At 48.4% G+C, this 27,635-nt stretch overlaps 1 protein-coding gene across 1 annotated transcript; it reads left to right on the forward strand.

Annotated features, from left to right (window-relative positions):
• Positions 1-177: 177 nt before the first annotated feature.
• PPP1R27 (protein phosphatase 1 regulatory subunit 27) lies at positions 178-26,664 on the forward strand. The gene is made up of 3 exons (XM_075579999.1): positions 178-499; positions 1,158-1,308; positions 24,181-26,664. Exons 1-3 carry the CDS (start codon positions 325-327, stop codon positions 24,302-24,304), a joined length of 450 nt encoding a protein of 149 aa, XP_075436114.1. The 5' UTR covers positions 178-324; the 3' UTR covers positions 24,305-26,664.
• The last annotated feature ends 971 nt before the right edge of the window (positions 26,665-27,635 follow it).

Below are 27,635 nucleotides of genomic sequence, written 5' to 3' on the forward strand. Positions count from 1 at the left end.
ATCAGTTGACCTGGTAAGATGAGACTAGCTTGTGCTGCACAGTGGGCGTCGGGAAGGGCTGGCTGCCTTGCAGCGCGATGAGATGTGTCCCTGAAATAGCTGGGAAGGGAGAGCTATAAAAGGGTTTGTGCTGCTGCCCTCGCTAGGCGCACTGTGTGTGCTTTGCTACATGTGGGATTCAGTGGCGTTCTGTGCTACAAGAGGGGAAGCATCGTGGGAGGGAAGGGAGATAAACACGATTCTGTGCAGACGGAGACCACGTACCCCACAGCGCTGGCGCTGAGCCCTCTGCCTGCCGCCGTCTCCAGTCACGGCATTCTCAGGATGAGGTATTACCAGGCTCCCACCCGCCGCTCCGCGCGGAGTCTGAGGTCCATGCGCACCGTACGCTTTCCAAATGACATTGTGTTCCAGGACCACATCCGGCAGGGCGACCTGGAGCAGGTTGGGAGGTTTATTCGGGCCCGGAAGGTGACACTGGACAGCGTCTATATATCGGGTGAGTGAGGGGCGGCAGAGACCCGGGATATAGAACGTACAAGGATTCTGCTTTCAATGTGTTCTGATCAACCACAACATAGCAGCTGTTCTATACCTTGGCTGCGCTGATCCTGCCGGGGTTTAAATGCACGCAAACACCCTTTGCTAATCTGTATGTTATTGTGGTTATTGGGCCATTCCCCTAACTGCATTAGCACAGGATCCTCAAACTAGATATAGCAAAGCCGAGGGCACGTGGGGTAACGAGAGAAGGTAACGCGTCCGAGGCAATGGATCTAAGGTCCTAAAATAGGCCGCTCCAGCTTTGCACCCCTCCGTTCCTCCTGTCATAAAACAAACTGACTGCAGGGAAGAAGAATCTGGCCCAGGCACGGAATATTCCTGTCATTCTAGATGTATCTGGGTGAAACGGGTAACGTGCGACCATCACAAAATGAATATATATCTTTATTAGAATTAACAGGCGTCCACCCCCCCCCGTGTCTGAGATTAGTTGTTGGGCGATTCATTATCGGGATTAGTTCTGAAGGGCTTTCTCATTTGAGTGGCAAGCTCTATTGTGTGATATATTGACGCTGTGACGGGGTGTGAGTTGGGGGGGACCTTATCTCTAACCCCAGTCTGAGGCTGCTGTCACCGCGCACTTTGTCACTCAGGTATGGCTGCTCTGCATGAAGCCGTTCTCTCGGGGAATCTGGAATGTGTGAAGCTGCTGATCAAATATGGAGCAAACATCGAGCAGAGAGACGAGAACGGCTGGACCCCTCTGCACATGGCCTGCAGCGAGGGGCACCCACACATCGCCAGGTGAGGGGGTACCTGCACATCGCCAGGTGAGGGGCACGCACACATCGCCAGGTGAGGGGGCACCCGCACATCGCCAGGTGAGGGGGCACCTGCACATCGCCAGGTGAGGGGGCACCTGCACATCGCCAGGTGAGGGGGCACCCGCACATCGCCAGGTGAGGGGGTACCCGCACATCGCCAGGTGAGGGGGTACCCGCACATCGTCAGGTGAGGGGGCACCTGCACATCGCCAGGTGAGGGGGTACCTGCACATCGCCAGGTGAGGGGGCACCCACACATCGCCAGGTGAGGGGGCACCCGCATATCGCCAGGTGAGGGGGCACCCGCACATCGCCAGGTGAGGGGGCACCTGCACATCGCCAGGTGAGGGGGCACCCGCACATCGCCAGGTGAGGGGGCACCCGCACATCGCCAGGTGAGGGGGCACCCGCACATCGCCAGGTGAGGGGGCACCCGCACATCGCCAGGTGAGGGGCACCCGCACATCGCCAGGTGAGGGGCACCCGCACATTGCCAGGTGAGTGGCACCCACATTCTGCGCTCATTTCTTCTCCTGTTTTGCAAGTGAGAGCTGCTCAGCACTGCGCGGCAATCATTAACTCCCCACACTTGTTCTCGGCCGGCTGACTCTCTGTCTGTCTCTCGTTCTTTACAACACACTCGTAATTCTTCAGATCTGCAAACGAAGCGGGAGAAAAAAAGAAGTGTGTGTATAAGATATAAATAAATATATATAAATATATATATATATATGTGTGTGTGTGTGTGTATGTATGTAGGAGTTTATATCTGTGTATATATATGTTTCCATTCATGTAGGTAGGATTGTGTGTATGTGTACTTATTCATGTAGATGTGAGTGTGTGTTTGTGTGTGTGTGTGTGTGTGTGTGTGTGTGTGTATGTATGTAGGAGTTTATATCTGTGTATATATATGTTTCCATTCATGTAGGTAGGATTGTGTGTATGTGTACTTATTCATGTAGATGTGAGTGTATCTACGTATGTATATCTATATGTATGTGTGTATTTTTTGTAGCTGTGTGAATGTCTGATTGATTGATATATATGATATATATATCATATATATCTATCAATCACACACACAAATTGTGAGCGCACACTCCTAATAATAGCAAATATATAACAATAATTTAATAAAAAAACAGACAATACGTGACCATGAATATGATTGAGATACACGATTGAAATATAAGTATAAAAAGGAAGTTGGTGGTTGCTACAATAGTTCCTTAAATGGAAAGAGGAATAAACTCCGAGGGTCAGAGACGTCTCTAGTTCTTTTTGTGTCTCGTGCCTTAAATATGCCTTGCAATCTCCTCCTGGAAGATATTGGTATGTAACTCCGATGTAAATGCAAGGCACAGACAGTTCCTGTAAATAGATGGTATATTACACACTCCTGACAATTGTGCCCAGATGTATGCTGATCCGAGAGCAACGCTAACAGCGCGCCCGGCGGCTGGAAGCCTCGTGTCACACACGGCTTCTCCATTTTGGCTTTATTTTGGTTAAATAAATCAGGACACGGTGTAATACGTCATGTGTTGTTGTGCATCTGAGGTTGTATTTACCTAATTTTAAGACCTGCTAAGGAACAGATGATTGTAATTATGTCCTGATATGTAACACCATACAATTCAAAGAGGGTGTACTTTCTTTTTCACACAACTGTATGTGTGTGTGTGTGTGTGTGTGTGTGTGTGTGTATATAGTCAAAATAAAACAGTTTGCACTCCTATAGGTGCTAGTAAGCCGCAGGTGCATGTCCCATATAGATAATGTAGGCATACGTTACCGTTCCGAGGCTTGATAAGCAAGAGACAACACTCAATTATAGAAGTATCAAAAGTGTATTAGTGATAGCAGTGATACATCAAGAAACCCAACGTTTCGGCACTACAGAATGGGACCTTCCTCAGGGGGATATATTTATATCATCTATGTTCATCTGCTATGTAACTATGTAACTATATATATAAAATCAAAAACGAATAGACGATACCGTTCTGTGGCTAACGAAATGCTTCTATTTGTGTGAGCTTTCGAGATACCCTGATCTCTTCTTCCGGCGGTGTTACATTGGATAAAGGAGGCAAGGGGTGTACTCAAAAACAGTGCATCTTGGAATGTGACTGGAGCTCATCCCTCCCCCCTGTGTAGTGTGTGAGTTATGACTAGAGGTGTTAAATAGTCCCTGAATGTGCGGCGTGGGAGTGTATACCAATGGTGTATACAAATTTTCTGTGTTATATATATATAGCAACTCGACTAACACAGCTATTTTCTGCTTTATATATATATATATATATATATATATAAACAGAAACAAAGAAAAAAAGAATCAAAATTTATTAAACACATACATGTTTTTTTCAGCTCAGTCTCTTACTTACTTTTATTAGTTTTGACCTTATTTTGCTGACTCCAGTGCTTAGCTTAGTTTTGTTATCAGTGTTTTGGATTAGACAGCTTTGGGGACACTGTGGATCTTTTGTATATGTTTTATGTGTTTAATAAATTTTGATACTTTTGTACACTGGAGTGCTATTTTGGGATCTTTTTTCTTTGTTTCTGTTTTCACATATTTATCATCCCTAGCACCGCCAGTAGTGTTGATATTGCACACTTTACGTTACTGGTTTTAGCACTTCTTATTTATGGTCTGTTGCAGGCATTTTTCGTGTTTCACACATATATATATATATATATATATATATATATATATATATATGTATGTGTATTCAGGTAGATGTGAGTATGTGTATTCAGGTAGATGGTGTGTGTGTGTGTGTGTGTGTGTATTCAGGTAGATGTGAGTATGTGTATTCAGGTAGATGTGAGTATGTGTATTCAGGTAGATGGTGTGTGTGTGTGTGTGTGTGTGGTCGTCACGTAGATGTGTGTGTGTATACACACTAACAAACTCTTAACAAACCAGCAACTATCAGATTTTTGGGAACACCTGTTAAAGGTACATTTCCTTGTCTGTCGTGTGCGCGGTGCGGGAACATCCAAAAAGGCCCCTCTTTCACTCGCCCACTAACTGGCCATCTATACCACATGAAACACTAAGCGCCGTGCAATACCGATTCTGTGGTATACTTAATTAAATGCCCTTGTGGCACGGCTTACGTTGGGGAAACGACGAGAAGACATTAAAGGCCGAGCGAGCCGGCATAAATCTGCGGTTAGGTGTCGGGTACAGGATCAGCCGGTTTCTGCTCACTTTTTACTGGCTGGGCACAGCATTATTCAACTGCGGGTGCAAGTGACAGATCATGTCCCCAAACCTAGACGTGGGGGCAACAGGATGCTTATCCTTAGTAAACGTGAGGCCTTCTGGATACACGAATTGGGGACTATGCAGCCCCAGGGTCTTACGATCTGACGGGACTCTGACTATTAGACTCTTTCTGTTACTATGGAAGGTTTGTGCAGGTTATTGGTCTGATTCAGCAGGGCTGGTCAGTGAGGACCTCAGTGATTCGCCTCTATGTCAGTCATCACCTTCTCCGCTTCCTTTTGAGTCTATGTTCATGCGAGTTGTTCCGGATCAGCGCCTACGCAGGGCTCACAGAGTCTAAGCCTGGGTTTCCCCGCTTATCTTATTTCCGTGTGTTCCAGAATAGCCACACGCGGCACATCTGATATATATATATCTTATTTTTTTACACTTGCTCCCCAGTTGACCTGGCCTTTAACCCCCTTTGAAGGGTGCGGGACTTTAACCCACTTCGTGGTGGGTTATTAGGGCGATCCGAGTAACAGCTTCTTGTTTGTTTCATTTCTTACATGTTGGGATTTATTCCCTTTTTCTTTGTATAGTACTGTTTATATGTTCTGTTCTTGTGTTTGCCTCTGTATTAGGCATCACTGGGACAGTGCAACTAGTAGGTGATCTCCCCTTTGGGAGCCCTGCATGGCTTATTTGACTGGTCTCTAGGGACGCTATTTACTTGTAAATGAATGGGGTCACAGAGGTACACTTTATGGGACATGGCGCCCCATTACCTCCCTAACTGTGAGGATTTAGAGCTTTATCCAGCGCTGTCGGGTGGTACGAGGCTAGGACGTGTGTGTTTGTGTTCTTCAGGGATTGCACATGCGCAGTAATTATGCACGAGTACAGGCGCACAGGGTTGTGATTACCTGCATAGCTGAGACTAATTAGATTACTGTTTTGTCACCACATATATTCCTGTACCTATATAACGGTGATCTGTTGCACTGTTCACTAGAGCTTGAGAAAGGACCGCGTGGGTCCGAAACATACGCTGCTCTAGGTTACGTTGGTTGCCTTGTTTCAATACATTTATTTTTTCATCTGGAGAGTGCTGCGGACCCTTTCTTTGTTATATATTTACTGGACTAGTCTGGTGTTCGCATGTGCAATCCCTGCAGAACACAAACACACACGTCCTATCCTCGTACCACCAGGCAGCGCTGGATAAAGCTCTAAATCCTCACAGTTATGGAGATAATGGGGCACCATGTCTGGCGTTCCCTGTCCCTCTGCGTGCACCTCAATTACTGTTAAGTATATTTTCTCTTATTTTTTTATGTAGTCTGCTGTATTTGAGTGCACCCAGCATTTTTGAATCCTATATATAGACATATATATGTATATTTATTCAGGTAGAGTAGATGTGTGTGTATACACTATGTGTAGCATTATCATCCCTCAGCCCGTGTCTCCCCACTGCTAGATGAAGCCTCCCCAATGATCTCCCAGGTCCTGCGGTTACAGCCTCTCTTCTCCACGTTGTTCCAATACATGTTCTGATTTCATCCTGCTATTTTACTCTTGGTGGTTGTCTTGGTCTTTTGATATCCCTTGGGATCCAGTAGAGCAGGGGTGCGCAAACTTCCTGCGCTGCGCCCCCCCCTGCTTGCTCTCCCCGTGTCGTGCCCCACCTGCGGCATCAAATGATGCCTCGGGGTCACGTGACATCACGTGACCCACAGCGTCATTTGACGCCACGTCTCTATGGCAACAGGCGTCAAATTACACTTGATGCTGCATTATCATGGAGACGAGTGGACACGGAAGCCGGGTAAGTGAGCTGCGCCCCCCCCCCCCAATCTTGCACCCCCCAGTTTGCGCACCACTGCAGTAGAGTACAATCTTCATCCAAAGATGGTGATTTCTTCTTGTGATATGTCCGTCCCACCGCCATTTAGATTTTTCCACCCCTGTGATAATACCCAGCATGCATCTCTCCATACTTCTTTGTTTTGTCTGAAGTATCTTCGCTTTTAGGGTCCGTGTGTCACAGCCATACCCGAGCATGGGCAGGATATACGGGTTGAAAACGTTTCTTTTGAGGCACAGTGGATGGTCCCCTTGCAAGATGGTCTTGTTTCTTCCAAATGCCTCCATCCCATCTTCATTCTCTTATTGATTTCATTCACAAGGTTCCCATCTATTGCTAATTGCCGGCCAAGGTGGACATTGTCTTCAACTTCTTCTAGCTCTATTCCGTTTATTTCAATCTTTGCAGCGCTGACACAGGTCATTACACTCTGCTCATATTACTCGACCTCCCTGCAGCATTTGACACCGTGGACCACCCTCTTCTCCTTCACATTCTCCATACTCTTGGTGTTCGTAACAAAGCTCTATCCTGGATCTCCTCTTACCTCTCCCATCGTACTTTCAGTGTCTCTTCTGCTAACACCTCCTCCTCCTCTATCGATCTCTCTGTGGGGGTACCCCAGGGCTCTGTCCTGGGACCCCTTCTCTTTTCTCTGTACACACTTTCTCTAGGTGACCTAATCATATCTCTTGGGTTTAAATATCACCTCTATGCTGACGACACACAAATATACTTTTCAACCCATTACCTTATACCTGCTGTACAGACCAAAGTTTCTGAATGTCTCTCTGCGATATCATCCTGGATGGCCCTCCGCCGACTTAAACTTAACATGTCAAAAACAGAGCTCCTCATACTTCCTCCCAAACCTGGCCCTACTACCTCATTCCACATTACTGTTGGAAATACGATCATTCACCCAGTAGCCCAAGCACGCTGCCTAGGGGTCACACTCGACTCCTCTTTCTCATTCTCCTCTCACATTGAAAACGTTTCTAAAACCTGTCGCTTTTTCCTCCACAATATTACAAAGATACGCCCTTTCCTCTGTTGCTCGACTGCTAAAACTCTGACTCAGGCCCTCATTCTCTCCCGTCTTGATTACTGTAACCTCCTGCTGTCCGGCCTTCCTGCCTCTCACCTGTCTCCCCTACAATCTATCCTAAACGCGGCTGCCAGAATCACTCTACTCTTTCCTAAATCTGTCTCCGCGTCTCCCCTCCTGAAATCCCTCTCCTGGCTTCCTATCAAATCCCGCATCTCACACTCAATTCTCCTCCTCACTTTTAAAGCTTTACACTCTTCTGCCCCTCCTTACATCTCAGCCCTAATTTCTCGCTATACACCATCCCGACTCTTGCCTTCTGCTCAAGGATGTCTTCTCTCTTCCCCCTTTGTATCTAAAGCCCTCTCCCACCTTAAACCTTTCTCACTGACTGCCCCACACCTCTGGAATGCCCTTCCCCTCAATACCCAACTAGCACCCTATCTATCCACCTTTAAGACCCACCTTAAGACACACTTGCTTAAAGAAGCATATGAGTAGCACCGTGGATAATACTACAACGATACATATAGCTTGGCCCCTTGCAGATGTACAAGAATGCCCTCCTACTGTCTCTGTACGTTCTTCCTACCTACCAATTAGATTGTAAGCTCTTCGGAGCAGGGACTCCTCTTCCTAAATGTTACTTTTATGTCTGAAACCCTTATTCCCATGATCTGTTATTTATATTATCTGTTATTTATTGGATTACCACATGTATTACTGCTGTGAAGCGCTATGTACATTAATGGCGCTATATAAATAAAGACATACATACATACATTGTTGAATATCACATTAGTCTCGCCGAGAGTCATACGGAGCTCATTTTCTTACTGGCTTCAGTGAGTTCTTGGATGTGTTGCTGGAGGTCTTCTGGACTTGTGGCAAAACTAACAACGTCACCTGCAAATCGTGGGTGTCTCAAATATTCAACGTTCATTTTGATTTCTTTTTCTTCCCAATCTAATGTCTTGAACAATTTTTCAAGTGTTGCTATGAAGAGCTTTGGTGACACGGTGTCTCCTTGTCAACCTCCATTACTGATCCGGGTGACACGGTGTCTTCTTGTCAACCTCCCTTACTGATCCTGGTGACACGGTGTCTCCTTGTCAACCTCCCTTACTGATCCTGGTGACACTGTGTCTCCCTGCCGCACTCCCTTACTGATCCTAGTGACATGGTGTCTCCCAGCCGCACTCCCGCGCTGATCCTGGTGACATGGTGTCTCCCTGCCGCATTTCTTACTGACCCTGGTAACAGTGTCTCCCTGCCGCACTCCCACACTGATCCTTGTGATATGGCGTCTCCCTGCTGCACTCCCTTGCTGATCCTTGTGATATGGTGTCTCCCTGCCGCACTCCCTTACTGCTCCTGGTGACACGGTGTCTCCCTGCCGCACTCCCTTACTGATCCTGGTGACACGGTGTCTCCCTGCCGCACTCCCTTACTGCTCCTGGTGACACGGTGTCTCCCTGCCGCACTCCCTTACTGCTCCTGGTGACACGGTGTCTCTCTGCCGCACTCCCTTACTGCTCCTGGTGACACGGTGTCTTCTTGTCAACCTCCCTTACTGATCCTGGTGACACTGTGTCTCCCTGCCGCACTCCCTTACTGATCCTAGTGACATGGTGTCTCCCTGCCGCACTCCCTTACTGCTCCTGGTGACACGGTGTCTCCCTGCCGCACTCCCTTACTGCTCCTGGTGACACGGTGTCTCCCTGCCGCACTCCCTTACTGCTCCTGGTGACACGGTGTCTCCCTGCCGCACTCCCTTACTGCTCCTGGTGACACGGTGTCTCCCTGCCGCACTCCCTTACTGCTCCTGGTGACACGGTGTCTCCCTGCCGCACTCCCTTACTGCTCCTGGTGACACAGTGTCTCCCTGCCGCACTCCCTTGCTGATCCTGGTGACATGGTGTCTCCCTGCCGCACTCCCTTACTGCTCCTGGTGACACGGTATCTCCCTGCCGCACTCCCTTACTGCTCCTGGTGACACGGTGTCTCCCTGCCGCACTCCTGCGCTGAACCTTGTGCCGGCCCAGTAGCTGCCTGCGCGCGCGTTTGTAGAGCTCGCGATGCGCGATCACATTTTGTAGAAGACAAGGATTTTGTCTTTTCTTGTGGCGACGGCGCGCTGGCCACGTTACGGCAGGCGGTTCAGCCAATGAGGACGAACCAGCCACGTGACGTCATGGCCGCGCCCCCGCCCCCCGTCGCGATCTCCTGCAGCTCAACCACAGACCGCAGATCGCGGCTTTCATCCGTGCATGCGCCGCCAGGCGCGTGTGCAGCAGTGACCACAGGGGCCGCAGTCTAATGGTTGATGTGGCCAACTTATAAATGTTCTTTATAATATCAATGTATGCCTTATCAATGCTTTGTCTACTTAATGCCTTTAAAACTGCTGAGGTGTTTATTTATTTATAACGTGTTACCAGGAAGTAATACAGTGAGAGTTACCTCTCGTTTTCAGGTCTGTCCTGGGCACAGAGTTAAGATGACAAACAACATATGGTTACAAGTACAGTTACATAAGTGAACAGGGTATACATTATATACAAGACATTGCATGCTGTAATGGACGTGCTCGCCCCAAACCGGGACCAGACCGCGGGGCTGAGGTGGGGATGTGAATCCACCGACCTTAGACCACGAAGCCGGTTCTGGATTGCGCAGTCCGTAGTCAATCGTAGCCGGTTCGGGGTTGGAGAAGGCAGGGTAATCCATGGACAAGCCGGGGTCAGAGTTGGAGACGTCAGAGTACTCGATATCCAGGCTGGGGTTCGGCAACGGGTAGGCTGGTGTGAGGCGCTTCAGCGTAGCAGCTGAATCGCGGGAATGGCCTCTGCGCGAGGAGTGGGAGCAGCCCAATATAAAGGTCCCTGCAAGGGGAGGATGCAGGCTGGCCTAGGAACACCGCAGTGTAGCACTGGGAGACCAGCGCTTCAGCACACGAATCAGGGAGCAGGCCTCTGCAAGGAGGGAATGCAGCAGGTCTCAGGAACAAGGCAAGGCTAAGGCAAGGTAGCTTGTGGCAAACACAGTTACATCCAAGTCCAACTTGGTTTATGCTCAGCAATGGGGGGAAAGGGAGAGCCCAGTATAAGGGCAGGGGGCCAATCCAAAGACAGGGGTGTGTGGGAATTCCTCCAATGACAGAGCAGAGAGACAGAGCTGCAGTGATTGCACTCACAGGTGATAGTGCTTGCAGATCCAAGGGGAGGTCTGTCTGAGAGCTCACCAACTCTGCAGGAGTGAGCTCCAGCCAAACCCAGGAACGGATTCCTTACACATGCACAGTTACAGATAATATATGTTATAGGCGTATGTAACAGTTACAGATCAGATTAAAATGTGAGGCAGCTTTAGTTTTGAAATAACTTAGACTGGTGCTGGGTGTGAGAGTCTCCGGTAGACTGTGGGTGCACGGTGAGAGAAGGAGGAACGTCCGGATACTTTGCTGAACCTTGGGACCATGAACAGTCTTTTGGAGTCTGATCTCAGATGATAAGTGCTGCGTGTGGTAGGGGTGAGGAGCTTGTTCAGACAGACGGGTAGCTTGCCCAAAAAGTATTTGAAGGCAAGACAGGAAAGATGAACTTTGCGCCTAGACTCAAGTGATGACCAATCTAGTTATTTGAGCATTTCACAGTGATGTGTGTTGTAGTTGCATTGGAGAACAAGACAGCATATTGAGTTGTAGAGGGTGTCAAGTTTGCTAAGGTGTGTTTGGGGTGCCGAGCCATATACTATGTCCCCATAATCTATCATTCGCATTAGCATCTGCTGTGCTATACGTTTTCTGACAGCATACTTAGGGAGGATTTGTTCCTGTAAAGTACTCCTAGTTTGGCATAGGTTTTGGATGTCAGGGTATCAATGTACATCACGAATGTTAAATGGGAGTCAAACCATATGCCCAAGTATTTAAAACTAGTGACAGGAGTTAGGGTGGTTACATACAAAACACACTAGATGGAGCTCAAACACTATATCTAAGTGCAAATAACAGTGATAAACAATAAAATATAAAATATAATCAATAAATTATAAAACTTCACCGTGCAATAAAATAAAAGTAAAGACACTCAAACCCTTCTGGGACTGTTTCAGGGTCCTCAATCAAGATAATGGAACGGAATCAGGGGAGCGTCAGTACCTGGAAAAATATATACAAACTACCATAGTGTGTACTGTTTGGCAATATAAACATGAGACATGGTAGTGCTCCAAGGAGCAAATAGAGGTGCTAGATAGGAATATGTCCATAAACAGCAGACAAATAGGGAGAACTATATCCCTGAAGGGAGACAACAGAGCCAAGGATTAAAAAGCCATATAAAATTTATCCGGAATGGTAAAAATCAAGGCTTACAAGATACCAGAGTATAACGGGCGTTGGTTACAGGTTAAAGATGATACATCGAGTCGCGACCTCGTGAACCTCCAGCGCGTCCACCTTCTCCACCGGTATCTGTCCTGTGCTGCAGGCTGGATGCCGATACGTCACTTCCGGGTTTCACGGATGTAATTGGCGCCACCGGAACATCAGCTGGAGACTGTCTCCCTCGGGATGTTGTATTGAGGGTATCCCTATCTAGCACCTCGGAGCACTACCATGTTTCATGTTTATATTGCCAAACAGTACACACTATGGTAGTTTGTATATATTTTTCCAGGTACTGACGCTCCCCTGATTCCGTTCCATTAGGGGTTAGGGTGGTGTTAGCGTTGGTTTTGATCTGGAGCTATGTCAGAGGTGTAGACTGAATCAAATGCTTCTTTGTGACCTACAAATCCGAAGCAGAATGGCAGGTCGTATTAATTACTTCAGAAAATCAATTCTTGTACAACTTCGATGTGGTCCATTGTGTTATATCCACTGCGAAATCCCGCTTCTTCTCTAAGCTGGGCAATGTCCAGGGACTGTTTGAGTCAATTAGTGAGTATATCTGTGTGTATTCATGTACATGAGTATGTATGTGTATTTATGTACATGAGTATGTATACTGTATGTGTATTTATGTACATGAGTATGTATACTGTATGTGTATTTATGTACATGAGTATGTATGTGTGTATTCATGTACATGTGAGTATGTATATGTGTATTTATGTACATGAGTATGTATGTGTGTATTTATGTACATGACTATATATGTGTGTATTTATGTACATGACTATATATGTGTGTATTCATGTACATGTGAGTATGTATATGTGTATTTATGTACATGAGTATGTATACTGTATGTGTATTTATGTACATGAGTATGTATGTGTGTATTCATGTACATGTGAGTATGTATATGTGTATTTATGTACATGAGTATGTATATGTGTATTTATGTACATGAGTATGTATGTGTGTATTCATGTACATGTGAGTATGTATATGTGTATTTATGTACATGAGTATGTATGTGTGTATTTATGTACATGACTATATATGTGTGTATTTATGTACATGACTATATATGTGTGTATTCATGTACATGTGAGTATGTATATGTGTATTTATGTACATGAGTATGTATACTGTATGTGTATTTATGTACATGAGTATGTATGTGTGTATTCATGTACATGTGAGTATGTATATGTGTATTTATGTACATGAGTATGTATATGTGTATTTATGTACATGAGTATGTATGTGTGTATTCATGTACATGTGAGTATGTATATGTGTATTTATGTACATGAGTATGTATATGTGTATTTATGTACATGAGTATGTATATGTGTATTTATGTACATGTGAATATGTATATGTGTATTTATGTACATGAGTATGTATGTGTGTATTTATGTACATGAGTATGTATGTGTGTATGTACATGAGTATGTATGTGTGTATTCATGTACATGTGTGTACATATTGTGACAAACGGCTTACTCCGGGGCTCCGTCGTTTGTCCGGGACTGTTTAGAACACGGTCTTTTAGGGTAGGTTAAATGATGAGGCGTCACGTACTGTTCCTTTAAACAGGCTATGCCTGGTTTATTCAGTCCCAGGCACTGAGACTGCCACAGTGCATACAACAGAAAACAGATCAAAACAAAAGCTGCTCACCTGAGCGATAACTTAACTTAGATATCCCTGACTCAGGGTTGGAAGTGGCTTTTCCACTTCCAACATCAAAACACGGTACTTTTGCAGTCTTACACAAATGAACAGAAAGATTGAACCTGTTTGGGGAAGAGGCTTCTCCCCTCTGTAGTTCAGCAGCCTTCCAGCCTCCTGGCTCTTGTGGGGAGCCCAGAGCAAACAGGAAATCAGTCTTTCATACCTGATTCCTAATTAGCATGACAGGTGACAGAAATCAGGCAGCAGACAAACTCTGGTCTGGATCTCTCATCCCTCAGTTCCAGCGCTTGCCAAACTGTGGGATGGAGTGTATGTATTATAAGGCTGCACTCCCAGGCCAAACAGGATAGAAACTGTCTAGTATCCTGGGAGCCCTATATACGGAATTTATTACCATCCCCTGGTTTCTGTCACATATCCTCCCCCCCAGCTCAGACCTCGAGGGATGAGCGACCATGGATATTAGGGAGTGCATCCTTGACAACCCGTCAGCATTGCCATGTTTGTGCCCTGACCTGTGTTCCACAGAAAATTTAAAGGGTTGTAGGCTTAGGAACCACCTGGTCACTCTAGCATTCTTTTCCCTGTTTTGACACATCCAGGTAAGGGGTGCATGATCTGTGACCAACCGGAATTTTCTCCCCAACAGGTAGTATTTGAGCGTCTCTACAGCCCACTTTATTGCGAGACACTCTTTCTCTACTATGGAGTAATTTTTCTCCTGGGGATTTAGTTTCCTACTTAAATAAAGGATGGGGTGCTCCTCACCTTGAGACTCCTGGGAGAGTACCGCCCCCAGCCCTACCTCAGATGCGTCGGTTTGGACTACGAACTCTTTGGAGAAGTCAGGTGTGACCAACACTGGTTGGGCACAGAGAGCTTCTTTCAGGCTTCTAAAGGCCTGTTCGGTTTCGGGGGACCACTTTACCATTAGCGGTCCTCTTGCTTTTGTGAGGTCAGTTAGTGGGGTTGCCTTAGTTGCAAAATTGGGAATAAACCTTCTATAGTACCCAATTAACCCCAAAAAGGTCCTTACTTGTTTTTTTGTAACTGGCCTTGGCCAATTTTGTATCGCCTCCACTTTGAGTGTTTGGGGTTTGAGTAAACCTCTGCCAATAGAATATCCCAGATACTTGGCCTCCTCCAGACCAATAGTGCATTTAGCGGGGTTAGCAGTTAGTCCAGCAGACCGGACTGCGTCAAGCACAGCTTGGACCTTTGGAAGGTGGGATTGCCAATCTTCACTATGGATTACCACATCATCCAGATAGGCGGCAGCATACCGAGCATGTGGTTTTAAAATTTTATCCATCATTCTTTGGAATGTGGCGGGAGCTCCATGTAAGCCAAAAGGCAACACCTTATACTGAAAGAGGCCGTCTGGGGTTGAGAAGGCTGTCTTTTCTTTTGCCCTTTCTGTGAGGGGAACCTGCCAGTACCCTTTTGTTAGGTCTAGGGTTGTGAGATATCGGGCTTTGCCCAGTCTCTCTACAAGTTCATCTACCCTGGGCATAGGATAAGTATCAAATTTTGACACCGCGTTTAGTTTCCGGTAGTCATTACAAAACCTTGTTGTACCATCTGGCTTTGGGACTAAGACTATAGGGCTGTTCCACCCACTTTGGGATTCCTCAATTACACCTAGTTTTAGCATTTTTTTAACCTCTAAACTTATAGCCTTTCTTTTGGCCTCTGGGATTCGGTACGGTTTAAGGTTAACTCGGACCCCCGGTTCAGAGACTAGGTCATGTTCAATTACGCTAGTTCTACCTGGCCGTATAGAGAAGATTTCTTTGTTTCTATTCACTAAATTCTGAACCTCTCGTTTCTGATGAACAGACAGGGTTTCAGCTATGCTAACCTCTGGGTCAGTTTCTTGATTCTCTGACGGACCTGGGGGTACTAGGGTTAACAAGACTTCTCTATCTTTCCAGGGCTTGAGTAGGTTTATATGGTAAATTTGCTCAGGTTTCCTCCTACCTGGCTGTCTTACCTTATAATTTACTTCTCCCACTCTTTCCAAGACCTCATATGGCCCATGCCATTTAGCAAGGAATTTACTCTCCACGGTGGGAACCAGAACTAGTACCCTATCACCTGGAGAAAAAATTCTGACCCTAGCACCCTTATTATATGTATTCCTCTGTGCTTCTTGAGCTTTCTCCATGTGTTCCCTCACTATGGGTAGGACTGCAGCAATGCGGTCCTGCATCTGGGCAACATGCTCTATTACACTTCTGTAAGGGGTAACCTCGTGTTCCCAAGTCTCTTTGGCTATATCCAGTAAGCCCCTTGGGTGTCGGCCATACAATAGTTCAAACGGGGAGAAGCCAGTGGATGATTGGGGAACTTCCCTAATGGCAAATAACAGGTACGGTAACAAACAATCCCAGTTTTTCCCATCTTTATCAACCGCCCGCCGTAACATGCTCTTTAAGGTTTTATTGAACCTTTCCACTAAACCATCTGTTTGTGGATGATAGACTGAGGTTCTGAGATGCTTGATTTTTAGGAGTTTACATAGCTCTTTCGTTACTTGGGACATAAATGGTGTTCCCTGGTCAGATAGAATCTCTTTAGGAATCCCGACCCGGGAAAACAGAACTACTAACTCTTTTGCTATGTTTTTAGCTGAGGTGCTACGTAGGGGAACTGCCTCCGGATATCGGGTGGCATAATCTAATATTACCAATATATGCTGATGTCCCCTAGCAGACTTTATTAGGGGTCCTACTAGATCCATAGCAATCCGGTCAAATGGTACCTCTATTATGGGAAGGGGTACCAATGGGCTGCGGTATGCCTTGAACGGGGCGGTGATCTGACATTCTGGGCATGAGGAACAATAATTCGTAATTTCTGCCAGAACCCCAGGCCAATAGAAGCTTCGGAGAACCTTTTCTTTTGTCTTTTCCACCCCTAGGTGTCCCCCCAATGGATGACTATGTGCGAGGTGTAATACTACGTTACGGAATGTCCGTGGTACCAACAATTGTTTAGTTGTTACTGATTTCCTTTTATCAACCCGATATACTAGGTCGTTCTCTACCTCGAAGTAGGGGTAAGCAAGTGACCTATCTGGTTGGCCAGGAGTACTATTCTGGTCCCGTATATTTCCCCTTGCTACCGCTAATGTGGGGTCCTCCCACTGGGCCTTCTTAAAACTCCCAGGACTGACCTCTATGTCAGCGAGGGTCTTATCCGGTTCTGGGGTGGTAAGTGTCTGCTCAACATCTTGATTTGGGGTATTCCCTACCAAAGTAGTGATGGGGAAGGGAATTTTACAGCACTCCTCCTTTTCCCCCTTCTTATTTGGGCCCTCGTCAACCTCCATTTCTGAAAAAGGGAAAGGATTTGTTTCTTCTAATACTTCATTATGGTCCGCTATTGAACTCTGGGCGCTATTCTGAGCGGGGGACCACATTTTTAGAAAATGGGGAAAGTCGGTCCCTATTAACACATCATGTGCCAGTTTGGGTACAATACCCACCTTGAAATCTAAAGAACCAAACTCTGTTTCAAAAAAAACATCAACAGTGGAATATTCATGATTATCCCCATGTATACAACAAATTGCCACTCTTTGTGAACTGTTTCCCTGTTTCTTCTTAATGGGCAAGAGGTATTCGGACACTAGTGTGACCATGCTCCCAGAGTCAAGAAGTGCCCGAACCCTCTTACCATTAACCTTTACAAATGCCCACAGATGGTTATTCAAGGGGTCCTCTGGGCTAGGGCCCATACATTGGGACAACAGCGAATAAGGTTCCACGCTGTTGCATTGCATGGGCTCATCATTTAGTGGGCAGATTTTTGCTGTGTGGCCCCTCTCATGACAATTTACACATTTAGGTACATAGTCTGTGTCCCACTTAGAGCCTTTTCCCGGCTCCCCATGTTGGCTATTGCCCTTAGTGTGCGAACCACTGTTGCTGGTGCTGCGTGAAGGTGGTCGCCGCTCTTCAGCGCCCCTTAAGCCCGGTACCCTTTTACCGTCTCTGGAAGAGTCCTGGAACCTCGGGTAGTGGGGTTGCTCCACGACTGTGGGTTGCGGGTGCTCTTCTGCTGCATTGTACCTTTCTACGAGGGCCACAAGCTCATCCGCATTGTGGGGGTCACTCCGACTGACCCAACGGCGTAAGGCAGAGGGAAGTTTCCTCAAGAACTGGTCCATGACCAACCGTTCCACGATGTGGCTGGCTGAGTTGATCTCGGGTTGTAGCCACTTCCGGGCGAGGTGGATGAGGTCATACATCTGGCTTCGGGTGGCTTTATCCATCGTGAAGGACCATGCGTGAAACCTTTGGGCGCGAACAGCCGTGGTTACGCCGAGGCGGGCGAGGATCTCGAACTTCAATTTTGCATAGACGTTAGCTTCGGCTGGCTCTAGATCAAAGTAAGCCTTCTGGGGTTCGCCGCTTAGGAAGGGTGCGATTAGACCAGCCCACTCAGCTTCTGGCCATCCCTCTCTCTGTGCCGTGCGTTCAAACGTGAGAAGATAGGCTTCCACATCATCCGAGGGTCCCATCTTCTGAAGGTAGTGGCTTGCCCTGGTCATTTTCGGTACTGGGGCTGCCGCTGCCAGTGGAAGGTTACTGATAGTCCCCCTCAGGATCTCGAGTTCCTGCTGTAAGCCCTGAGCGAACCGCTGTTGCTCCTCTCTCAGCAAGCGGTTTGTCTCTTGCTGGTGTGCATTCGCGTTTTGCAGGGCTTCATTCGTCTGTTGCTGGTTTGCATTCGCCTGTTGCTGGTTGGCATTCGCCTGTTGCTGGTTGGCATTAATCTCTTGCTGGGCTATTAGCAGCTGTTGATGGGCTGCATTCGTCTGCTGCTGGTTTGCATTAGTTTCTTGCTGGGCTATTAACAGCTGTTGCTGGGTTTCATTCGCGTCTTTCTGGGCAGCGACATTGCGTACCAGCGCACCCACCACGTCTTCCATCTTGTTTGCAGAGGATGAAAAAAACTTTTTTTTTTTTTTTTTTTTTTTCAAAGTTCTTCAACCCGCAGACCCCCTAGTGTTTTGCCCGCATTCTCCACCATATGTGACAAACGGCTTACTCCGGGGCTCCGTCGTTTGTCCGGGACTGTTTAGAACACGGTCTTTTAGGGTAGGTTAAATGATGAGGCGTCACGTACTGTTCCTTTAAACAGGCTATGCCTGGTTTATTCAGTCCCAGGCACTGAGACTGCCACAGTGCATACAACAGAAAACAGATCAAAACAAAAGCTGCTCACCTGAGCGATAACTTAACTTAGATATCCCTGACTCAGGGTTGGAAGTGGCTTTTCCACTTCCAACATCAAAACACGGTACTTTTGCAGTCTTACACAAATGAACAGAAAGATTGAACCTGTTTGGGGAAGAGGCTTCTCCCCTCTGTAGTTCAGCAGCCTTCCAGCCTCCTGGCTCTTGTGGGGAGCCCAGAGCAAACAGGAAATCAGTCTTTCATACCTGATTCCTAATTAGCATGACAGGTGACAGAAATCAGGCAGCAGACAAACTCTGGTCTGGATCTCTCATCCCTCAGTTCCAGCGCTTGCCAAACTGTGGGATGGAGTGTATGTATTATAAGGCTGCACTCCCAGGCCAAACAGGATAGAAACTGTCTAGTATCCTGGGAGCCCTATATACGGAATTTATTACCATCCCCTGGTTTCTGTCACAATATGTACATGAGCATGTATGTGTGTATTCATGTACGTGTGTACTTATGTACATGTGAGTATGTATATGTGTATTTATGTACATGAGTATGTATGTGTGTATTTATGTACATGAGTATATGTGTGTATTCATGTACATGTGAGTATGTATATGTGTATTTATGTACATGAGTATGTATATGTGTATTTATGTACATGAGTATGTATGTGTGTATTCATGTACATGTGAGTATGTATATGTGTATTTATGTACATGAGCATGTATGCGTGTATTCATGTATGTGTGTACTTACGTACATGAGCATGTATGCGTGTATTCATGTACGTGTGTACTTATGTACATGAGCATGTATGCGTGTATTCATGTACGTGTGTACTTATGTACATGAGCATGTATGCGTGTATTCATGTATGTTTGTACTTATGTACATGAGTATACAGAGCCACATACAGATTACCCGGGACTAGAGTTACGCACGCAAGCCCCCCGTGTCGGCGGTCTTGTGAACCCCTCCCCCCCCCCCATTTCACACCTCACGAACCCCCTCTATTTCCCCCTCTTCATGTTTTTCTCTCCCCTGCGTCTCAATCTTACTCCCTCTTTTCCTCAGTCACCCCCTCCCCCCCTCTCACTCGCCCTCACCTTCCGTCAATTACCCCACTCTCACTCAATCCCCCCCACAAAATACATACCAAAAAACCCTACTCCCTTAATACATACAAACCCCCCTCCACACCCCAAATATATACCAAAAAAATAACCTCAAATACTGGACATATAATCCGCCCCAATACATATAAAAATACCCCTAAATACATATTAAAATACCCCCACCCCCCAATACATATATAAAAAAACCAGACTAGGGATGGTCTCTGACCGGGCCCTCTGGCTGCGGAGGGCCCTGCTGCCGGTCCCGTAGTTGCTGCCAGGTCCCAGCTATCCCCCAGCGGCCGGCCTCTCTCCCTCACACTGTCCCACACCAAGCGTCTGACGTCAGCGCGTCACCGGGTCGCCCTCTCCTGCTGGCGCGCTAGACCATACTTGCTTCCGGCGTGCTGACGTCAGAGCGGCCCGTCGTGCCAGCGTCGGAAGCTCGGCGTGGGCCAGAGTGTGGGAGAGGCCTGCAGCTGGGGGAGAGCCAGGGCCCACTGGGCCCCCCGCAGCCACCGGGCCCGGGACAGTTGTCCCGGCTCTCCCCCCCTGTCGGCGTCCCTGTGAGTATGTATGTGTGTATTCATGTACATGTGAGTATGTATGTACTGTATGTACAATTGTATTTATATATATATATATATATATATATATAGCACCTGCCATGTACGCAGTGCTTCACAACATTACAACAGAAGGTAAATAATGTACAAACAACGGGAATAAGTCCAACAGGTAAATGACAACGTAAGGCTAAAGGAGACACTGTCCCCAAGAGCTTACACTCCAAGTGCTATGTTGGGAGGCTTACAGACACATTAGGAGTAAAGGTGCAGACAGGGGAGGTCACAGCGCACCGGGAGTTTGCAGCAGAGGCGTGGGAAGTTTAATCAGAGGCTTCTCTCCAGCCGGGCTTGGAATGGGGAAGTGAAGCTGTGTGACGAAGATTGAGTGGAAGAGGGTCCCATAGGTGGGGAGAGATTCAAGAGGGAAGGTAAAGACGTGAAAGGGCTGTAGAGACCAGAGGTGAGATATATGGAGGTGCAGAGGTGAGATATATGGAGGTGCAGAGGAGGGTAACGAGAGACCAGAGGTGAGATATATGGAGGTGCAGAGGAGGGTAACGAGAGACCAGAGGTGAGATATATGGAGGTGCAGAGGAGGGTAACGAGAGACCAGAGGTGAGATATATGGAGGTGCAGAGGGGTGTAACGAGAGACCAGAGGTGAGATATATGGAGGTGCAGAGGAGTGTAACGAGAGACCAGAGGTGAGATATAAGGAAGTGCAGATTCGGCTATCTCAAGTTGGATTCGGCTATCTCTGCCTGGATTTGGCTAGCCGAATCCGGGCAGGGATAGCCAAATCCGGGCAGGGATAGCCAAATCCGGGCGAAGACAGACGAATCCGGCGGAGACAGACGAATCCAGGCGGAGACAGACGAATCCAGGCGGAGATAGCCAATAGACTTTCTGTCATTTTTGACAGGACTGGCATAAGAGTCACTGAAGGAACGGTGTGCAGTGTATGTGTGCATGTGTATGTGTGTACTGTATGTGTGTACTGTATGTGTGTGTGTACTGTATGTGTGTACTGTATGTGTATGTGTGTACTGTATGTGTATGTGTGTAAAAAATATAGACTCTCATGCTCCAAAAAGCTAAAAGTGAATGTCTGCGATGAATAGTAAATGTGCACACAGTGTATAACCTGATACTTGTGCAAGACCACAGTTAGTGTGCTGCACTGATTACAAGTGAACAAAAGTCCAGTAGTTGATAACCGTTCTTCAAATGTCCATAGTCCGCCAGGGAGAGAGATCTGATGGGGGAGGCTCTCCTAACTGCAGGTGGGCACAAGGCCAACGGTCAGTCCTGTCCTCAAGACCCCTCAACAGGTCAGGTTTTCAGGACATCCCTGCTTCAGCACAGGTGGCTCACTTGAAGAGCCAGCTTCAGCACAGATGCCTCAATCAGTGGCTCAGTCTTCGCCTGAGCCACTTGTGCTGAAGCAGGGATAACCTGACCTGTTGGGTGGCCTTGAGGACTGGAGTTGAGCCGCCCTGCGAGTATCTGAAGACCGGCGATGGATGTCCACGGTCCGCGCTGCCGGGAAAGATGTAAAGGGCGTTTCCCCGGCGTACTGCTCATCTCCGGCCCGGTGCAGCTCTCCTGGTATAACACTCACTGATTCAGGAGGGGGTGATCCCCAGGTATAAAGTCTCCCGCTGCCGGGAGCTTCCCCTACGCCCTGACCAGCTCAGTCCTGAGTCCAGTTCTCCCGTGTAAGGCCACGCCGGTGAATGGAGAGAGCGCGATCCCCGGATATTTGCTCGCGGTAACTGGGAGCACGAATACGTTTCAAATCACACGATCGACGACCACTCCTGGTTGGCTCCAATGAGATTACCCCCCCGCGTTTTGCCCGCTCTGGGCGACTTTCTCGGGGTATGTCCTGGAAGGGTGATGAATATCTTTACATGACAAACAGTCGCCATGGTGATTAATTGTAATGGACGCCACCAACAGGAATGAAAAACAATGATCTTAAAAAAAAGAGAAAGCCTTCATGCGCTAAAGGCATAAAACATAATAATGAGTATATACGTGATAAATCCAGAACATACAAATGGCAAAATCCTGAATACCATGGATTCAGAATGTTTTCTATATACCTTCTGTAGACGGACGTTCACAGAGGTACACAATTAGAGACTTTTATAAGGTGAAATTATAATAAGGCTTTATTGTGCCTTTTCCTTTTCATCAGGAAATCATCCAAACACGGGGGGGGGGGGGGACACACTTGGGAGTATCTCTAGTGAAAATACCATGCAATTAATTCACAACTCCCTAAGTCAATCATGTCTCGCAGCCCCAAAACATATAGCATGAAATAAGCAGATATAAGCAGTCTCTTAAGAGTGAAAGTCTTATCTGTTTCTTGGAGGGAAAATCTTCTCAGTTCTCCTGGAACCGCACCCGTGCGTGCACAGAAAATGTCAGCATCCAGGTTTAGAAGTCTTATTTGGTGTCTTGCAATCAGCTATGCTGTGCAGAGCTCAAGACCGGTCAGCTCCAGAGATCTGTGTTCTCTTGGTCAGTCTCTCCAGGGAGACTCAAGAACACTGCTCTGTCTCCAAAGTTCAGCTCACAAGTGAGCTAAGGAGTCACTTCCTGTCTCAACAGAAAGGCTTTTGTAAGCAATCTAAATCAGGCAGGTGGTGTTTATTAATTGACTACCAGCAGTTAACCACCACACTGCTAGATTAAAGGCACATTACTTGAACAGGGATTACTCCCGTTACACCTTCCATATACTCTACCTTCAGAATGTATATATGTATGTATGTGCGTGTGTGTATATATGTGTAATTTATGAGTTTGTGTGTTTATATGTATATCTTTATTTACAGTAGAGTCCTGATTATCTGACCTTCATTTATCCGTCACCCCCCCCCCCCCCTTCTCGCTTATCGGCGGCAGAAGAAGAGGAGGACGGCAGACCCCAGGAGCGGCACCGGTGGAAGACAGCTGGCGGCCGGAGAAGAGGACCATGGCACCGGAGGAATGGAGTTAAGACAGCGGCTGGCGGGACCGGCAGGAGAAGACTATCAGACGCTGTGTGCGGAGCAGGAGCAGAGCGGCCGGAGAGGAGCGCACGGTTACACCGGAAGTCAGACACCGGAAGTCAGACACCGGTCAACTTCCGGTGTAACCGTGCGCTCCTCTCCGACCACTCTCGCCGCTCCTGCTCCGGACACAGCGTCTGATAGTCTTCTCCTGCCGCCGCCGGCCGCAGTAACTCCATTCCTCCGGTGCCATGGTCCTCTTCTCCGGCTGCCAGCTGTCTTCCACCGGTGCCACTCCTGGGGTCTGCCGTGCTCCTCTTCGTCTGCCGTTGGGAAGCGAGGAGGCGGGAGGGGGGGGGGGAGGGAGCTAATACTTTCCAGATTATCCGTTATGTTCGGTTATCCGCCAAGGTATCGGTCCGTCTGGGTCGGATAACCGAGACGCTGCTGTACATAGCGCCCATAGTGTACTCGGCGCTTTACAAAAGAGGCAACACAGGGAATTCTAATACAATAAGTGCAGCAAATACGATCAGACAATAGGAAAGGAAATCCCTGCCCCAGAGAGCTAACAATCTAAGTGATATATATGAGTATTTATGTGTTTGTGTGTATATATATATATATATACACACACACACACACACACACACACACACACACACACACACACACACGTGTATAGCGAGTCCACCGCTCACGCCTCCTCTTTCCCTCTGTCCCAGGTACCTCATTTCTCTTGGAGCGAATTGCGACGCGGTGACCAGCGATGGCGAGAAAGCGTCCGAGCTGATAGACTCAGAGAGCCGGGAGCTGAGAGAGCTCTTCCCGCAGGAGGGGGGAGACTGAGAGGCGTCCCGGAGACACCCTGTGAGGCGTCCCGGAGACCCGCTGAGAGACAGCCCGGAGACCCGCTGAGAGACAGCCCGGAGACCCGCTGAGAGACAGCCCGGAGACCCGCTGCAGACTGGCTCCTCAGGAGAGCACAGATTTAACCCTTTGCAGGTCTCAGGAGATTCTGTATACGCTGTATATAGTGTGACAGACCGGGGACAGTAACCCTTCCAGTCATCAAACTCAGAGAGGGAGAGGGTCCGGAGCGGGTATATGGAAACACTGCAAGAGTAGGGTGACCATCACACAGGACCTCCCACTCTCGGGGCACAGTATTTACCTGCTCGGCTTAACCCTCTCACTGCCACAGAGGCTTGCAGAGCAGTGCAGATTTGGTGTGTAAATGCAGAGCAATGTATAGTATTGGTTTTTTTATATACATATATACACACACACATACGTGTACTAAGTATATATATATATGTGTGTGTGTGAGAAAGGTGCAGAACAGTGTGTGTGAGAGAGGTGCAGAGCAGTGTGTGTGTGTGAGAGAGGTGCAGAGCACTGTGTGTGTGAGAGAGATGCAGAGCAGTGTGTGTGAGAAAGGTGCAGAACAGTGTGTGTGAGAGAGGTGCAGAGCAGTGTGTGTGTGAGAGAGAGGTGCAGAGCAGTGTGTGTGAGAGAGGTGCAGAGCAGTGTGTGAGAGAGGTGCAGAGCAGTGTGTGAGAGGTGCAGAGCAGTGTGTGAGAGAGGTGTAGAGCAGTGTGTGAGAGGTGTAGAGCAGTGTGTGTGAGAGAGGTGCAGAGCAGTGTGTGAGAGGTGCAAAGCGGTGTGTGTGTGTGTGTGAAAGAGGTGCAGAGCAGTGTGTGTGAGAGAGGTGCAGAGCAGAGTGTGTGAGAGAGGTGCAGAGCAGTGTGTGTGAGAGGTGCAGACCTGTGTGTGTGAGAGGTGCAGAGCAGTGTGTGAGACAGGTGCAGAGCAATGTGTGTGGGAGAGAGGTGCAGAGCAGTGTGTGTGAGAGAGGTACAGAGCAGTGTGTTTGGGAGAGAGGTGCATAGTAGTGTGTGAGAGGTGCAGACCTGTGTGTGTGAGAGGTGCAGAGCAGTGTGTGAGAGAGAGGTGCAGAGCATTGTGTGTGTGAGAGGTGCAGAGCAGTGTGTGAGACAGGTGCAAAGCAGTGTGTGTGAGAGAGGCGCAGAGCAGTGTGTGTGAGAGGTGCAGAGCAGTGTATGAGACAGGTGCAGAGCAGTGTGTGTGGGAGAGAGGTGCAGAGCAGTGTGTGTGAGAGGTGCAGAGCAGTGTGTGAGAGAGGTGCAGAGCACTGTGTGTGTGAGAGGTGCAGAGCAGTGTGTGTGAAAGGTGCAGAGTAGTGTGTGTGAGAGGTGCAGAGTAGTGTGTGTGAGAGGTGCAGAGCAGTGTGTGTGAGAGAGGTGCAGATCAGTGTGTGTGAGAGGAGCAGAGCAGTGTGTGTGAGGTGCAGAGCAGTGTGTGTGAGGTGCAGAGCAGTTCATGGTCTTCCTTCTGTGGGGTTATCTCACTGCGCAGAACGCTCTGCATGATTTCCACTTCCTGCAGTCACTGGGGCTCCCTGCACTGTAACCGAGAGGTGTATCTGTAGGATATATAACTCTATACAACATCCTAACTGCCCCTGTAACCTCAATCTGCGTTGCTCTGCGACCTTGCTGTGCTCTGCTGCCTCCCTCTGCGACCTGGCTCTGCAGTGCTCTGCGACCGTGCTCTGCTGCCTCCCTCTGCAGTGCTCTGCTGCCTCCCTCTGCAGTGCTCTGCGACCTCGCACTGCAGTGCTCTGCTGCCTCCCTCTTCTGTGCTCTGATGCCTCCCTCTGCCGCCTCTCTCTGCAGTGCTCTGCTGCCTCCCTCTGCAGTGCTCTGATGCCTCCCTCTGCAGTGCTCTGCAACCTCGCTCTGCAGTGCTCTGCTGTCTCGATCTGCAGTGCTCTGCTGCCTCCCTCTGCCATGCTCTGCTGCCTCCCTCTGCAGTGCTCTGCTGTCTCCCTCTGCCATGCTCTGCTGCCTCCCTCTGCAGTGCTCTGCTGCCTCCCTCTGCAGTGCTCTACTGCCTCCCTCTGCAGTGCTCTGCGACCTCGCTCTGCAGTGCTCTGCTGTCTTCCTCTGCTGCCTCCCTCTGCAGTGCTCTGCGACCTCGCTCTGCAGTGCTCTGCTGCCTCCCTCTGCTGCCTCCCTCTGCAGTGCTCTGCGACCTCGCTCTGCAGTGCTCTGCTGTCTCCCTCTGCTGCCTCCCTCTGCAGTGCTCTGCGACCTCGCTCTGCAGTGCTCTGCTGCCTCCCTCTGCCGTGTTCGTCAGATTCACATATTCGTGCTATTTTTTAATAAAACTTTTGAGAAATTAAATATTGTGTCAGTTTGTCTCTCTAATGACGAGGCTCCTGCTCTGCGGGTCTCTAGTGACGAGGTTCCTGCTCTGCGGGTCTCTAGTGACGAGGTTCCTGCTCTGCGGGTCTCTAATGACGAGGTTCCTGCTCTGCGGGTCTCTAGTGACGAGGTTCCTGCTCTGCGGGTCTCTAATGACGAGGTTCCTGCTCTGCGGGTCTCTAATGACGAGGTTCCTGCTCTGCGGGTCTCTAATGATGAGGTTCCTGCTCTGCGGGTCTCTAATGACGAGGTTCCTGCTCTGCACTCTGCGGGTCTCTAATGACGAGGTTCCTGCTCTGCGGGTCTCTAATGACGAGGTTCCTGCTCTGCGGGTCTCTAATGACGAGGTTCCTGCTCTGCGGGTCTCTAATGACGAGGTTCCTGCTCTGCGGGTCTCTAATGACGAGGTTCCTGCTCTGCGCTCTGCGGGTCTCTAATGACAAGGTTCCTGCTCTGCGGGTCTCTAATGACGAGGTTCCTGCTCTGCGGGTCTCTAATGACGAGGTTCCTGCTTTGCGCTCTGCGGGTCTCTAATGATGAGGTTCCTGCTCTGCGGGTCTCTAGTGACGAGGTTCCTGCTCTGCGGGTCTCTAATGACGAGGTTCCTGCTCTGCGCTCTGCGGGTCTCTAATGACGAGGTTCCTGCTCTGCGGGTCTCTAATGACGAGGTTCCTGCTCTGCGGGTCTCTAATGACGAGGTTCCTGCTCTGCGGGTCTCTAATGACGAGGTTCCGGCTCTGCGCTCTGCGGGTCTCTAATGACGAGGTTCCTGCTCTGCGGGTCTCTAATGACGAGGTTCCTGCTCTGCGCTCTGCGGGTCTCTAATGACGAGGTTCCTGCTCTGCGGGTCTCTAATGACGAGGTTCCTGCTCTGCGGGTCTCTAATGACGAGGTTCCTGCTCTGTGGGTCTCTAATGACGAGGTTCCTGCTCTGCGCTCTGCGGGTCTCT

Source organism: Ascaphus truei, chromosome 22 (assembly GCF_040206685.1).
Source record: "Ascaphus truei isolate aAscTru1 chromosome 22, aAscTru1.hap1, whole genome shotgun sequence".
Lineage (NCBI taxonomy): Eukaryota > Metazoa > Chordata > Amphibia > Anura > Ascaphidae > Ascaphus > Ascaphus truei.